This window comes from Thamnophis sirtalis, unplaced genomic scaffold (assembly GCF_051295495.1).
Source record: "Thamnophis sirtalis isolate CommonGarterSnake01/CBP01778 unplaced genomic scaffold, rThaSir2_p1.2 scaffold_13, whole genome shotgun sequence".
Classification (NCBI taxonomy): domain Eukaryota; kingdom Metazoa; phylum Chordata; class Lepidosauria; order Squamata; family Natricidae; genus Thamnophis; species Thamnophis sirtalis.
Genome location: NW_028261393.1, coordinates 10,220,715 through 10,236,259, shown reverse-complemented (window position 1 = coordinate 10,236,259; position 15,545 = coordinate 10,220,715). Strand labels below are relative to the sequence as shown.

Below are 15,545 nucleotides of genomic sequence, written 5' to 3'. Positions count from 1 at the left end.
CTAGAAGACCTCCAAGGTCCCATCCAATTCTGTTATTCTATTCCATTCTATTCTAAGTTTAATGAGGCGAACAAGAAGGACATTGTAGGTGGGAATCACATACAAGGCAGATTCTGGCTAAGGATTCGGGCCATCTGTTTTTCCCCCCCGTTTCCTGTTTAATCTGGTTGGGGATCGCAATTTAGAATTGGGGCGAGGGAATAAGAGACATGGTAAGCGGAGTGCGGTGGGGGTGAAGGGTGAAATAGCAGTGGAAGACATCATGGAAGTGACATCCAGACGGCTCAGGCAGAGACAAGAAGAGGATTGAAATGGCAGGACTCATGAAGGCCAATCAAGAAACCAGAACCAAGCCAGGATGAAGAAGCCACTTGGGCCTGGGATCATCGGAAAGAAGGAAGGACGGCAGGATGGAAGCTGCAGGTTTCCAAAGCAGGAAGGCATGGCAGGATGGGGGTCAAGGGACGGGGCAGAGATGTCCAAGGCAGTAGCAACATGGCCAGGGCTGTTGGCATACAATACCTCACACAGATCCTGTGCGAAGGCAAGAAAAAGAGAAAGGAAGGGAGGGAGGAAAGAAAGAAAGAAGAGGGAAGGAAGGAAAGAAAGAAAGAAAAGAATTGAAGCTTTGTGCCTGCATTCTCTAATCAATAAAAGAAAGACAAGGAAGAAATTATCCAGCATAGAGCAGATGCTGCCACACTAGACTTTCCCAAACTCGATTGTGCTTTTAAGACAAAATAAGGTTGCTAATTTAGCAGGAAATTAAGTTAGTTAACCTAGAAACCTTTAATTCCATTACATTTTCTGGTGTATTCAATCTTGGGAACGACCCAGAGTTATGAATTTGATCTTTTTTAAGGGCGGGGAGGCAGATAAATTGAGATAATAAATAAACCAACCCACCTAGAGAAAAGAAGGAGGATGGGGGATCCTGGAAAGATAGTGGTACACCTTAAATCACAAGCCAGCATACCATTTTAGGTATTAGTAACTCAAACATGAGATTGCAAAGCGGAAAAACACCCAAGGTTTTCTCAACCAGCCTTGACACTTCTGGGGCCTGAACTTTTTTTTTTTTTGTCTTTTTATTACAACCCACCAAAGCAATGAGACAACAAGGTCATTTCAGGTTGGGGAGCAGACTAGCCTTGCTATCTCTGAAGCCAGCCTATCCATTAAGAGGAATTCCAGGCTCCACTAAAGTCCCATTCTGATGGCATCCTGGGCATTCCAGGATAAAGCCAGCCCTGTTCCTGGGTTCAATGGACTGGACTCTTTCTTGGCTTCCTAGTAGAGTAGGCTGTAACCCTAGGCCAGTGTCGACTGGCGACTACCCGGAGGAGAGCCTTCTCTGTTGCTGCTCCGACCCTCTGGAACGAACTCCCCGTGGAGATTTGCACCCTCACCACCCTCCAGGCCTTCCGCATAGCCCTTAAAACCTGGCGGTTCCAACAGGCCTGGGGCTAAAGAATCGTTGCCCCTATCTCGAATGGTATGATTGTTGCGTTTTTTAATTATGTATTGTCTTTGTGTTGTTGTCAACGGTTTGTATTCCCCCTTCCCTTGTTTGAGTTGTGAGCCGCCCTGAGTCCCCTTAGGGAAAAGGGCGGCATACAAATGAAATAAAACTCTAAACTCTAAACTCTAGGTAGGTTGTGACGTTGTGTAGACTCTGGAGGGTATACTTCTACGTTTGCAAAGGGAAAAATCACAGGGAACCTTAGAAAAGCTTTCTTTTGGACAGTGCCACCAGATGTGTGTTGGGACTGTTGTCCCCAGCCAGCTCAGCTGTGGCCTGGCTGGGGAAGTTGGATGTTGTAGTCTGCCTCTATGGAGCATCAGGTTTGAAAAGGCCAATATGAATTAGCGACAGGATGGGGTCCTTCAGGCACTTAGCTCGGCCATCTATTAGCAGGGAGAAGCGCCGAAGGTGAACCCTAGTTTTGTTGTCCATTGCGGCTAGGAATCTCAAATACGGCCAAGAATGAACGTTTGTCTTGCAGCCAGGCCAGGTGCTAGATGGACCCCCTGCAAACTCTGTCTCTCGAGGAGCCCAGCCAAAGTTTCGTGCACCACTCACTGAAGCACCTGGACTCCCGGGGGGGGGGGAGCTAGAGCTACTAAACAGGCAGCTGAGCTAAATGCCTGAAGGACCCCATCCTGTCAGCGGGCAGGAGTAATTGCTTCGGCGGGCCGTATCTGGCTCAGGGGCCATAGTTTGAGGATCCCTGATTTTGTGCAATATAGCAAAAGTGCATTTTTCTGCAGACCACCAAAATTTTCTCACGGACCACCAATTCGTGACCGCCGGTCTAGATCAGCCTTGGAGAACCTTGGTGTCTTCTGGAGGTATAGCGTTCAATTCCCCAACCAGTTCAACCACCACTGAGAATTTTGGGAACTGAAATCAAGATCAGGATAGGGGACAATCTCCAAATACAGCCCAATATCCCCCCACCCCCAAAAAAAAGCAGCTTCCTTACACCAGACTGATGACGAGGATCACGGTGGAGACGGTTTGTCCCTGTCCTGGCTCCAATAGTTGTTCCGAAAGACGGGAGGTCAGGCTGCCTAAAGGACAGAAAGCCAACGGATCAAAAACAGAGAACAAAAGGAACTTGAGGTGCTCCAGGCATTATTGAATTGCAGAAGGAGTAGTTCAGTAATGTCTGGAGGGTCATAGATTAGCAATAGCAATAAGACTTATATACCGCTTCACAGTGCTTTTACAGCCCTCTCTAAGCGGTTTACAGAGTCAGCCTATTGTCCCCAACAATCTGGGTCCTCAGTTTTGCCAACCTCGGGAAGGATGGAAGGCTGAGTCAAGCTTGAGCTGGTCAGGATCAAACTCCTAGCAGTGGGCAGAGTCAGACTGCAATAGCAATAGCACCTAAACTTATATACTGCTTCACAGTGCTTTTACAGCCCTCTCTAAGCAGTTTACAGAGTCAGCCTCTTGCCCCCAACAATCTGAGTCCTTGTTTTGCCAACCTCGGGAAGGATGGAAGGCTGAGTCAACTTTCAGCTGGTCAGGATCAAACTCCTAGCAGTGGGCAGAGTCAGACTGCAATAGCAATAGCACCTAAACTTATATACCGCTTCTCAGTGCTTTTACAGCCCTCTCTAAGCAGTTTACAGAGTCAGCCTATTGTCCCCAACAATCTGGGCCCTCATTTTTCCCACCTCGGAAGGATGGAAGGCTGAGTCCACCTTGAGCTGGTCAGGATCCAACTCCTAGCAGTGGGCAGAGTCAGAGTGCAATAGCACCTAAACTTATTTACCGCTTCACAGTGCTGTTACAGCTCTTTCTAAGTGGTTTACAGAGTCAGCCTATTGCCCCCAACAATCTGGGTCCTCGTTTTACCAACCTCGGGAAGGATGGAAGGCTGAGTCCAACCTTGAGCCTGGTGAGATTTGAACTGCCAAATCACAGGCATCCGGCAGGCAGCCGAAGTAGCCTGCAGTACTGCAAGGTAAGCACTGTGCCACCATGACTCGGTTCCACCACAAATCCGTGAAGCCCTTATCCGCGGAGACATAAGCCCGAAGACTAATTTGCGCCGTTCGAAGCGCTAAGGAAAAATGCGACCCTACCGCGATGACATAATCACGGAGGGCAAATCCGCACATTCCCAAGCACTCAGTACCCTAAACCTAACCCTAAACCTAACCCTAAACCTAACCCTAAACCTAACCCTAAACCTAACCCTAAAACAAACCCTAAAACAAACCCTAAAACAAACCCTAAAACACGATTTTATCACCGCTATTTTGACGAGCGCGGTTTTGTCGTGCCACGCCACGACTCAATTCCTTATACATCTGGGACGGGGAAGGAAGTAGACCCTTCCCAACAAGAAGGCATACCTGAAGGGCGAACAGCACGCGATGCCCCTTCACTATCGGGCAGCGTGGGTATTGGGGCTTCGACATGAGGAGCTCTCCAGCTCAGGGTCCGTTTCCTGCGACGCAATCCAGACAGGAGACCTCGGGGCTCTTTGCCATGGCAGCTCTCCTCTAGCAGAGCCTTTTCTGCTTGCACCAGTGCCAGTTCTGAAACAGTGTTTAAGACCACAGAGATGAAGGCATTGCAGGGCCGAATTTGGACCTAAAATGATGATCCTGATACATCCGCCTCTCTCCCTTTCCAAAGCATCTACACCGGGGGTGTCAAACTCAAGGCCGGGGACTGAATCTGGCCCTCGGGGTCCTTAGATCTGGGCCACAGGGCCACCCCCAGAACAACACTGGCCTATGGTGCCTCTGCCAGCGAAAAATGAGCTCGGGAAGCTTACAGGCGGCCCTCTTAAGCTCCGTTTTCTCTTGGAGAGGGTTGCAGGAGGCTATCACAGCCTAAAATGGAACTCGGGAGCCCATTTTCACTGGCAGAGCACTTGGGCCACCACAGGCACCCCCGACATGAGTGATGTCAAGCTGGCCACGCCCACCTCAATGAAGTTGACACCCTTGATCTACACTTTTGTCTCATGGCTTCTACAGGTGGATATCTCAGACAACTTCAGAACTCCCTATTCTCTATTGACCTCTTACTGGGAGAAGTCGACGAACTCCATGAACGGGAAGATAGGAGGGCACCCAACCCAAAGCTGTAGTAGTAGTGGTTCCAAAGCACAGGTTCTGCAATGTAGTGTTGTGGCTCACCAGCGGCCAGCAGAGCTGGCAACAGATTCGGACAGTGAGGAGGTTGGGGAGGAACATGGGCCAGTCCTGGAATCTGGGGAAGGCTCTGATGAGGGTTCTGTGTTGGAGGCAGAGAGGGGGCCAGGGCTGTCTGACAGTTATCAGCTGCCTTTGGAGTCAGAGATCAGTGAGGCAGAAAAACAACTGGAGCCTGTTCCCAGTGTGCGCATGCGCAGAGTTGCCAGACAAAGGAAACCGCTAAAGAACAGGGGTCGACTTGGGAGTAAAGTCACAGGTGGATGGTGAATGGCCCCTCCCAAAGGAAATAAAAGAGGAGCGAAAGGGGAGTGGAGTTTGCAGGAGACAAGTAGTTCACTTAATTGGTTAGTGACTCTCCGAGACTCCTTGCCAAGTTTTGCAGATATCGGCCTGGCAGCTCTCCAAGCCAGAGAAGGTCTGTGACTGTAAATCCTCCCTTTGAAAGACTTTGCTGGATGTGAATAAGCAGAACTCACAGTCAATTAATAAAGGGTTTTTTTGTCGGGACCAGGAGTTTGCTTCATGCTCTTGGGAAGCCTCGGTCAGAACATGTAGCTTGTCTGCTTGATTCACTCACCCAAGTGCTGGAAATATTCCTCAACCCCACTCCATGCATTCTTTTCAATGAAAGTCTTCACAAGGGACCAGGGCTGCTTCCGATATCGAATTTCGGAGGAGACTCTGTAATGGAGAACGAACTGTTACAGGTGGGCCAAAAAAACCCCTTTCTGTTCCCCTCGTGGAATGCTGGGAACTGCGAAGAGGGATCCATTTGGCAAAGAACAGAATACTTTGTTTGTCTTGGAAACCCAAAAGATCTCTGGCGTTATTTAATCTTCCCTATACCTATCTCATCTTCTTCCATTTCTTCTGCCGTTACAAGATCAAGTGTTCTCCAAGGAGGTCGGTGGCTCAGTAACCTTTTGTGTTTTCAGAACCGGGAAGGTGGGGATATAGGTCATTCTTTGTTGCTGAATGCCACATGTAAGCTGACCCGAAGATGCTCAGAGTCATGCATTTAGATTACAGTCTCCATCTCAACATGAACACTGAGCAGCAAACCGCGAACTGGCTGGCTTCAAATGTTTTTGCATTGCTTCTTCCCCATTCTGACTGAATAACAGAATAACAGAGTTGGAAGGTACCTTAGAGGTCTTCTAGTCCAACCCCCTGATCAAGCAGAAAATCTTATGCCACATCGGATAAATGGCTGCCCAATCTCTTTTTAAAAATCCTCCAGTGTTGGAGCATTCACGACTTCTGGAGGCAAGTCGTTCCATTAGTTTATTATTCTCACGGTCAGGAAATTTCTCCTTAATTTTAGATTGGTTCTCTCCTTGGTTAGTTTCCATCCATTGCTTCTGGTCCTGCCTTCAGGTGCTTTGGAGAACAGCAATAGCACTTAAGACTTATATACCGCTTCATAGTGCTTTTGCAGCCCTCCCTAAGCGGTTTACAGAGTCAGCCTCTTGCCCCCAACAATCTAGCTCCTCATTTTACTGATCTTGGAAGGTTGGAAGGCTGAGTCAATCTTGAGCTGCTCAGAATCGAACTCCTGGAGTGAACTGTGAGCTAGCCTGCAGTACTGCATTCTAACCACTGAGCCATCATAACTCTTATCTTCTTTGTGGCAGTCCCTTAGATATTGGAATACTGCTATCATGTTACCTCCCAGTCCAGTGATGGTTAATCTTTTTGTCCCTGCGTGCTGAAAGTGCGCAAAAGCCTCCTGGGACCAAAAATGGGGCACAAGGGACACTGCTCCCCCCACTGCTCCCTGCATACACATGTGACACCCCCCACCCTCCACGCATGTGCGTGTGACCCCATGTGCATGAGTATGCATCTCACACATGCTCACCCAAAATCAGCTGGTGGGCAGAAGGCATGCGCGCATGCGCAGAGGAGCTGAGCTGGGGCAATGGCTCATGTGCCCGCAGAGAGGCTCCATGTGCTACAGGTTCACCATCAAGGCCCTAGTCCTTCCTTTTCATGTAGCACTGATTGATGCATCTTTTTCACCCCAATCAAGAGTTTTAGACAATTTGAACTTTTGTACATCTTTGTCTGATTCATGCAATGTCCTTCTACGGATTAAGTGTACGGCTACGTGGCATCAATAGCAATAGCAATAGCAGTTAGACTTATATACCGCTTCATAGGGCTTTCAGCCCTCTCTAAGTGGTTTACAGAGTCAGCATATTGCCCCCAACAATCCGGGTCCTCATTTTACCCACCTCGGAAGGATGGAAGGCTGAGTCAACCCTGAGCCGGTGAGATTTGAACCGCCGAACTGCAGTTAGCAGTCAGCTGAAGTGGCCTGCAGTACTGCACTCTAACCACTGCGCCACCTCGGCTCTATTGATCAAGAGGGCTCTCTAATGCTTTTGCTCCCCCGAGCATCAAGAGAAAAGGGATTTGCAATCGGATGTCCTCCTGGGCCTGGGATGATTTTAATAGCAATAGCAATACTAGTTAGACTTATATGCCGCTTCACAGGGCTTTCAGCCCTCTCTAAGCGGTTTACAGAGTCAGCATATCGCCCCCACAGTCTGGGTCCTCATTTCACCCACCTCGGAAGGATGGAAGGCTGAGTCAACCCTGAGCCAGTGAGATTAGAACCGCTGAACTGCAGACAACAGTCAGCTGAAGTGGCCTGCAGTACTGCACCCTAACCACTGTGCCACCTCGGCTCTAACATATTAATGAGATTGAAAACAAAAGCAATGAACCCAAATGTAATCAGGAGCTGATTCTAGAGATGGGCAGCCCTACAAAATGGATGGATTGATTGATTGATTCATGGAACGGAAGGAAGAATGAATGAATGAACTCTTAACGAAGAGGAATGAAATCATGAGCCGTATTTTACATAATGATGCCATGACGTGACTCGCTCATTTGTTATCACTTGTCATGATACAAAATCTAAGGTGCGTCTTTCACTCTATAACACAACCCATGTCAACATTTTGATGAAGTTGAAGCTTATTATGGCTGCCATGGGCAACCCCCAGCCCCCCACCCCCACCCCGTTTCTTCCCCAGTAATTTCCATTATGTTTTAGACTCTCCTAACTGAATTCCTTGAAAAATATGCGGGGAACACTTTTTTTTGCCAACCGTACAGGTGCAGCCCAGAAGGGAGAGAGAGCCCAAGAACGAATACCTGAGCCTGGCTTTGCTTTTGGCTACGGTGGTGATGCAGTACCGATGCACAGTGTAGAAGTAATCCTGGTAAGGGATGCCCTGAGTGACCACCTCGGAGTCCACCACGCAGCCTCCATTCTTGGAACTGGCACGGAAAAGAGTCTAGGATCCAGCGGGCAAGGAGGAAGAGAAAGGCACGATAAGTAGATATTCAGTTTTTGGTACCCGTCCTTGCAAAAATGCTGTGCTTTACCCCATGGCCCATCCGTTTGTTCATATAAGAGTCTCAAGCAAACAGTGGCTTAAAAATTAATTACAGGGTAGTCCTCGGCCTACAACCACAATCATCATCCTCTTTTAACCACCCCATAATCCCTTGCTGGGTGGAGTCTGGGCAACTGAATGGAGCTAGCAGTTTTAATGGCCAGATTCCCTTCCTGTTGCCATAGCGGAGATTTGTTCAGCAGATATATTCTCAGTGTGCCCAGAGAGATAAATATCTGCCTCTACCTAGGATCAAACTCACAACCTCCTGATTGTGAGGCAAGAGCTCCATCTCTAGGCCACCGCACCACTAGACTTACAACTACAACGGAGCCCAATATTCCTGTTGCTAAGTGAAACATTTGTTAAGTGAATGTTGGCCCAATTGTTAAGTGAATCGCCAAAGTCGTTAAGTCTTGGCTTGTCCGAAGGTCGCAAAAGGGGATCCCATCACCCCAGGACACTGCAACCGTCATAAATATGAGTCAGTTGCCAACTGTCTGAATTCTGATCATGTGACCGTGGGGAGGCGGCAACAGTCGCAAGTGTGAAAAATGGCCATAAGTCACTTTTTTCAGTGCCGTTATAACTTCGAACTGTCACTAAACGAACTGTTTGAAGGCGAGGACTACCTGTCCTGGGAACAGCAGATCGCAACACCGTGACCTTGCTTTGTCCACCCCTTTTACTACAGGTAGTCCTCAAGTTGCAACAGTTCATTTAGCGACCGTTCAAAGTTAAACGGCACCGAAAAATGTGACTTACGACCCCTTTTCACACTTACGACCTTGATCACGTGATCAAAATTCAGGGCGCTTGGCCATGGGTTCATATTTATGACCGTTGCTGTGTGCCAAGGTCACCTAATCCACTTTTGCGACCTGATGAGCAAAGCCAATGGGGAAGCCAGATTCACTTAACAACCGGGTTGTTCACTTATCAGCGGCAGTGATTCGTTTAACGACTGTGGCAAGAAAAGTCATAAAACGGAGCAAAGCTCACTTAAATCAATGTCTCACAACAGCGGAAATGTTGGGCTGCATTGCGGTCGTAACTCGGGGACTTCCTGCATTTTTTAGGAACCCACCTGAGTCTCCACCACAGGTGCAGCCTTGGGACCCAAAGGGTTACTGATGGGGATGGTGTAGGTGATGACACGGCTTTGATGACACTTGCTGTCTCCACTCCATGAACTCAGCGTAACATCTAGGAAGCGGGAGAAGGAAAAGTTGGGGACAGGGTAGGAAAACCGAGTGATAATTAAAATAACAGGCTATTATTACTTGTTTTAAAAGGATAGCACTAAAGTCTTAGTTGATGAAACACAGATGATCATTTCGTGAACTCTGGATTCGGCAAACACAGGTCCACACTCTTTTTAATGGACGTTAGTTCCTTGAGTCAAGGTTTTATACCGCAACCCACACAACTTACATCAAGCGTGTAATTATGCAAATGACAAAAGCAGGCACAGATTTGGATTTAATGCGGACACCCGTTATCTCTGAAGGTCGCAAGGCTTTAGTATAAATGGCTTCCAGCCCCAAAAATACAAAAAGGCAGATTAAAAAACAGGGCAGGACTCAAGGTTTCAAAGGGTTTCTACCTGTTCTGTGTGCCTAAGATACAGCCAGTTTAAGTCAACCTGGGGTCTTTGGCTCTGCCAAGGAACTACGATCCATTCTCACAACCATTAACTTTGGACTGAAAAGGAAAAGGATCATAGGACTGAATGGATGAATTCAACCAGGGGCGTTCTGTGGCTCACGGGGGGAGGAGGGGTTGCAGTTGTTGGAGCCCCCTAGGATTTGGGGAGAGGTGTTAGGCCTGGGGATTTGCCTTCCTGCGAGGGAAGGCTCTGAGGGAAAATGGCTGCCCTGTTTGTATCTTAAGGGAAAGATAAAGGTTCCCCTTGCATATATGTGCTAGACATTCCCGACTCTAGGGGGCGGCGCTCATCTCCATTTCAAAGCCGAAGAAGAGCCAGCGCTATCCGAAGACGTCTCCGTGATCATGTGGCCGGCATGACTAAACTCCGAAAGTGTGAAATTAACATTTAGGGATTAACCCTTTAGGTGTGAAATTACCAGGAGACAGCTGAACAATAATAATAGAGCTTTATTATTGAGCTTTTGCAAAAGGGATCTCCATACTCAAATGGCGGAGCCAAGGAGGACATCTTCCATAGAAATACATGATAGTTATGTCGGTTCACCGACAAAAGGGCGAACGACAAAACCACGCCCGACTAAACCACGGTGAGAAAACCGCGTGTTCTAAAGCGCTCCGACGAATGAGTGCTGAATCGCGCTGACAACAGCGCGGTGACAGAAGCGCGCTGTAAAACTAAACCTAACACTAAACCTAAACCTAAACGTAACGCTGACCCTAACCCTAACCCTAACCCTAAACCTAACCCCTAACCTTAAGTTAAATCAGCTTTCTGTCGGCGCACTGTTGTAAAGCGCCCTTCTGTCTCCGTGCTGTTGTCGCTGTGCTGTTGTCGGCGCGTTGATGACATCGCGGTTTTAGCGACGCGGTTTAGTCAGGCGCGGATTTGTCGTTCGCCCTTTTGTCGGGTCACGAGTTATGTATATACATTTTCAGAAGCTTGGCCTTGTTACTACCCACTCATCCTATTGGCTAAATTCTGGTTAGGTAAGGGTCCTCTCCTCGTAACTTCCATCCCATCTGATCCCCCATTTCCAGTATCTCCATCCCTTTTGGCATATTCTCCGTCCTATTTAGCAGCTGCTGCTATAGTCAGCATTATTACTTTTAGCATGGCAACTAGACAGCCTGACCTGCCAGCTATCTTTAACTAATCTTGTTATCGTAACTACAGATAACATTCTTACATAATGTCTTACTTAATATTCTAGTAAACTGTCTTAGGTTACTTGGAGGCTAAATATGGCGTTACCATTGCTCTATCTTTTACAGGAATAATTCTTACTTCTCAAAATACCCCCTTTTCTGTTTTACCCTTATAAAGGTTAGCAAAACAAAAGGAAGTCCAGTGGCCTTTTGAAAAAGCACCTTGAAAAAGGACGTTTAGTTGAAGACTTTCTAACAGATTATGGATTAGGCTTTTTACTATGACCCGGCAAGAAGGAAGGTCCTGTTTCTAGCAATCAGGGAAGTTTGTACCTGGCTGTTTATGCAACAGCTACCCTAATATTTATCCAATACATCAGCTGGAAACCAGGTTAAGGAGGTTTAAGGTTAATCCATCAAATGAGACAGAAAACAACAGCGGTCCTTTGCTTTTGCAATGCAAACTCTGGCCTGAACTTTTGCTCCCAAAGAGACACCGAGGATGTGATTTGAACCGGTTTCCTCCCCTACCTGTGAATTTGCGTTGGTCCAGAAAGCTGTGTATGAACTGGGAGTCGCTGAAGAGCATCTGCTGCAGCCTCTCAGCTCCAACGTGATACACGGCGTTGATCAGGAGCCGCCCTGGCAAGTCTGTGAAGAAGGCTTCCACCTCAGCTGGAGAAGGAAGAACGAGAGACGGTCGGGTGAGATCTCCCAATCTGAAATCTGGGACAATTCAGGCAGGACGGAGGCGGCCCTCACCTTCGTCTTGCGTGGAAGAGGAGGAATTGCTCATGTCGGTGGGGAGCTCTTCGCTGGGAGGCAGGTCCCCCTCCGGGGGACACACAGCAACAGACCCTTGCACCAAATCTTCCAGAGGGGGGTCTGTGGCTGAGGTCACTGTGTGGCTGGATGAAGCATCCATTTGGCTGTCAGTGTTGTCCTCCAGATCTTCCGCCAGCTGCAAAGGAAAGCAAGTCGACATTAGATTCAACCCAGGTGAGCTTTGGAGATGGGCTCCATTCAGTGGGGAAAATTCAACTTTTTTTTTTTAACTACTGGTTCTGTGGGCGTGGCTTGGTGGGCGTAGCAGGGGAAGGATACTGCAAATCTCCATTCCCTCTCCAGCCAGAAGTGGTATTTGTCAGTTCTGCGAACTACTCAAAATTTCTGCTACTCCAGAACCTGTCAGAACCTGCTGAATTTCACCCCTGGCTCCGTTTGAAATGTACATTTGGTCATGATTTGACACTCCGCATCTGGACAGCCAATGATATATCAACCAAAATATTTGCTATTTTGAGCCATGGTGGCGCAGTGGTTAGAGTGCAGTACTGCAGGCTACTTCTGCTGGCTGTCAGAAGTTTGGCAGTTTGAGTCTCACGGGCTCAAGGCTGACTCAGCCTTCCATCCTTCTGAGGACTGTAAAATGAGAACCCAGATTGTTGGGGGCAAGAGGCTGACTCTGTAAACTGCTAAGAGAGAGCTGTAAAAGCACGGTGAAGCGGTATACAAGCGCTATTTCTATTTCTATTTGATACGTTCCATGCAGCAAAAGGTTAAACAGGTAGTCCTTGACTTAAAACCATTTGTTTAGTGACTGTTTGAAGTGACAGTGACACCGAAAAAGTCCTTTTACAATGTTCAATGGGGCTTGCTTCTAAGTAGACATGCATTGGGCTATAAATAATTCTCAGAGCTAAAATCTCTCTCCTTTGTAAGTCGCAGTAGAGTTGGAAATCACAAAACCATTTTAGCTAGATGTGTTTCCCTAGATCAGCTTCATTTTGAAGGATTCCGAAATATCCTTGGACATTTCCCAAATCTGTGAAAAGCAACCACAAAGTGTGTTGGGTTTCTGCATTCTTTTCTTTAGCTGCTTAAAAAAGGGAGTATTATTAGACCAGCTATCTAAAAATACTCTTGATATAGTCAAAGCTGAACTGAAAATTTCATATGTTTGGGCAGCCGGAGAAAAGGGCTTTTAATAGGAGGCATGAAATCAAACATAATTACTTTCCACGCAAAAAAATATATATTTTAATCAATGGGATTAAATCACGCAGCATTATTGTAGGGTATGTAGTGCTTATGGGAGACAAAAATCTAGGAATGGACCTTCATAACATTCCAGCTGTCTTCTGAATCTCCTGTCCTCACCGATGTGGTCCCATCGCTGCTACTGGCCAGTGAATTGATGCTGTGACTGGTGTCCCTTTTGTCCAGCAAGGGACTGGTGTCCAGTTTGAGTTCAGTGTTGCAGCGGGATGTCAGCTCTGTCAGGTCAATATCATCTCCAATTTCTTTCTGGCTTCTGTTGTGATTCAGGGCAAGAGAGAGATAAAAGAGAGGGCAATTGAGAGACCGCCTTCTGCCAATTACCTCCCTGCGACCAATTAGATCTCATAGATTGGGCCTCCTCCGAATTCCATCTGCCAGCCAGTGCCGGCTGGCAACTACAAGGAGGAGGGCCTTTTCAGTAGTAGCTCCGACCCTTTGGAACGAGCTCCGCGTGGAGATTCGTACTCTCACCACCGTCCAGGCCTTCCGCATAGCCCTTAAGACCTGGCTAGCCCGTCAGGCCTGGGGACAAAGATAGCCGCCCCTCCCGAATGATGAATGAATGTTGCTCATTATTTTTACTTATGTGTGTCTACGTCACTGTTTGTATCCCCCTTCCCTGATTTTATGTGAGCCGCCCTGAGTCCCCTCAGGGAAAAGGGCGGCCTATAAATGTTAATAAACTATAAACTATAAACAATTTGAAAGGAATAATTAGCAAGGCTAATTTATGGAAGGATCAACCTTGAGAAAGGCTGTTCACCATCTCCTGCAGATGGCAAAGAGGCAGCTAAGAGGTTATGGCTGCAGGTTCCATTCCCTGACCCAGGTGAAAACTGTCCTGTCCACAGGACGGTAGATACTCACCCCAAGCCATTGAGGTCATCAATGGGAGAAACGTAATCATCATCTTCACTGGTCAAGCCAAGTTCAGAACCGTAGCATTGGTGAACAATGTGCCAGAGTTCTCGCGGGGGCAAAGTCTGGTGGCAATGGAAGAACGCGGCATTAAGAGATGAAACAAAGAAGCAGATACAGAGCACAGCCACGGAAAAGCTTATCACAATAAGTCAACATTGGTTTCCACCGTGGATTACTGAGCAAGCTGTAATCGGCTGGGTTCATCTATTGCAGAATGGCACAAACTATGGCTTTCAGACCATAATGGCTGCATTCGTGCAACGTATTAAGTGCAGGGAGTCATGAAGATGACTTTGTAGAACAACCTTGAAGCTGTTAGGGCAACAGAATGTACAGAAGAAGAAGCATGCATTAAATCCAGGAAGGTTGGTTGGTTGGTTTATTGGATTTATATGCCGCCCTTCTCCCAAGGACTCAGGGAAGCATACAATATTAAAAAAAAAAAACACATTATAAAGTTTAAAAAAATTAGCTAGACTATCCAAAAAACAAATCCAATTAAGATTCACAATAACATTTTTTTTAAAAATCGATTAAAATTAACAATAATCAATAATTTATTTTGTTTTGTTCAGGCCAGGCCAGCTTGCTGGAAAAGCCAACTTTTTAGGGCGCGTCGGAAGGACCGGAGGTCGGGGATTATACGAAGCTCCGAGGGCAGCTCATTGTGGGTGGGAAAGTATAGGTTGTTCTCGACTTACAACTGAGCCGAGGTGGTGCAGTGGTTAGAGTGCAGCACTGCAGGCTACTTCAGCTGACTGCAGTTCTGCAGTTCGGCTGTTCAAATCTCACCGGCTCAAGGTTGACTCAGCCTTCCATCCTTCCGAGGTGGGTAAAATGAGGACCCAGACTGTGGGGGCGATATGCTGACTCTATAAACCGCTTAGAGAGGGCTGAAAGCCCTATGAAGCGGTATATAAGTCTAACCGCTATTGCTATTGCAACTGCAATTGAGTCCAACATCCCTGTTGCTAAGTCAAACACTTCTTATGTGAATTACGCCCCATTTTATGACCTTTCTTGCCACTGTTGCTAAGCGAATCACCACGCTTGTTAAATTAGCAGCATGGCTGTTCGGTGAATTGGGCTTCCCCGTTGACTTTGCTTGTCAGAAAGTCTCAAAGGGTGATCACACGACCTTGGGGCGCAGCAAGATTAGATCAAATCTAATCTACCACTATCCAAAAAATTCCTAGGCGGCTTCTCCCCATGTCTGCTCCTACCTTATCCAGAAGTGCATTCTGCCAAAGGCGAAAGATGAGCATGAAGCATCGGTCACGGGCACCAAAAGATGTGAAGAAATGCTGGGGACCAGAAAGAAAAATGTTAAGACTTGTTTACCCCCCTCCCCTTCAACCAAAGTAAGTTCGATTGCGGGGAACTCTTGGCTTCCTGCCCCAGCTTGCTCAATGCATTCTTGCACGAATAACACATCGAAGAGAGTACAGTGATCTCAGGCAGAAACAATGATAGATTTCTGTGAAATGGGCTCGGGCATTTCAAACTGCAAACTTCAACCCCCAGAAGGAAAGATCGGCGGCGTCTAAGCGACCTTAAAGATTGCAAGCTGTCTAAGCCACAATTGTTGGTGGAAGATTGTAATCTCAAGACTTCCTGGATGTGCATATCTTGCAGGGCATGTGCAAAGAC

General features: G+C 47.3%; 1 protein-coding gene across 4 annotated transcripts in view; it reads right to left on the bottom strand.

Annotated features, from left to right (window-relative positions):
• GRAMD1A (GRAM domain containing 1A) overlaps positions 1-15,545 on the bottom strand; it is a 65,126-nt gene that overhangs the window by 9,821 nt on the left and 39,760 nt on the right. For all 4 annotated transcript variants that reach the window (XM_087727689.1, XM_087727687.1, XM_087727690.1 and 1 more), the window contains 10 exons: positions 15,119-15,199; positions 13,842-13,957; positions 13,032-13,227; positions 11,676-11,874; positions 11,445-11,588; positions 9,184-9,302; positions 7,852-7,994; positions 5,261-5,364; positions 3,871-4,056; positions 2,487-2,574 (listed from right to left, as the gene is read on the bottom strand). In XM_087727689.1, the coding sequence (XP_087583815.1) occupies positions 2,487-2,574; positions 3,871-4,056; positions 5,261-5,364; positions 7,852-7,994; positions 9,184-9,302; positions 11,445-11,588; positions 11,676-11,874; positions 13,032-13,227; positions 13,842-13,957; positions 15,119-15,199 (1,376 nt within the window). The remainder of the gene's footprint in view (positions 1-2,486; positions 2,575-3,870; positions 4,057-5,260; positions 5,365-7,851; positions 7,995-9,183; positions 9,303-11,444; positions 11,589-11,675; positions 11,875-13,031; positions 13,228-13,841; positions 13,958-15,118; positions 15,200-15,545) is intronic.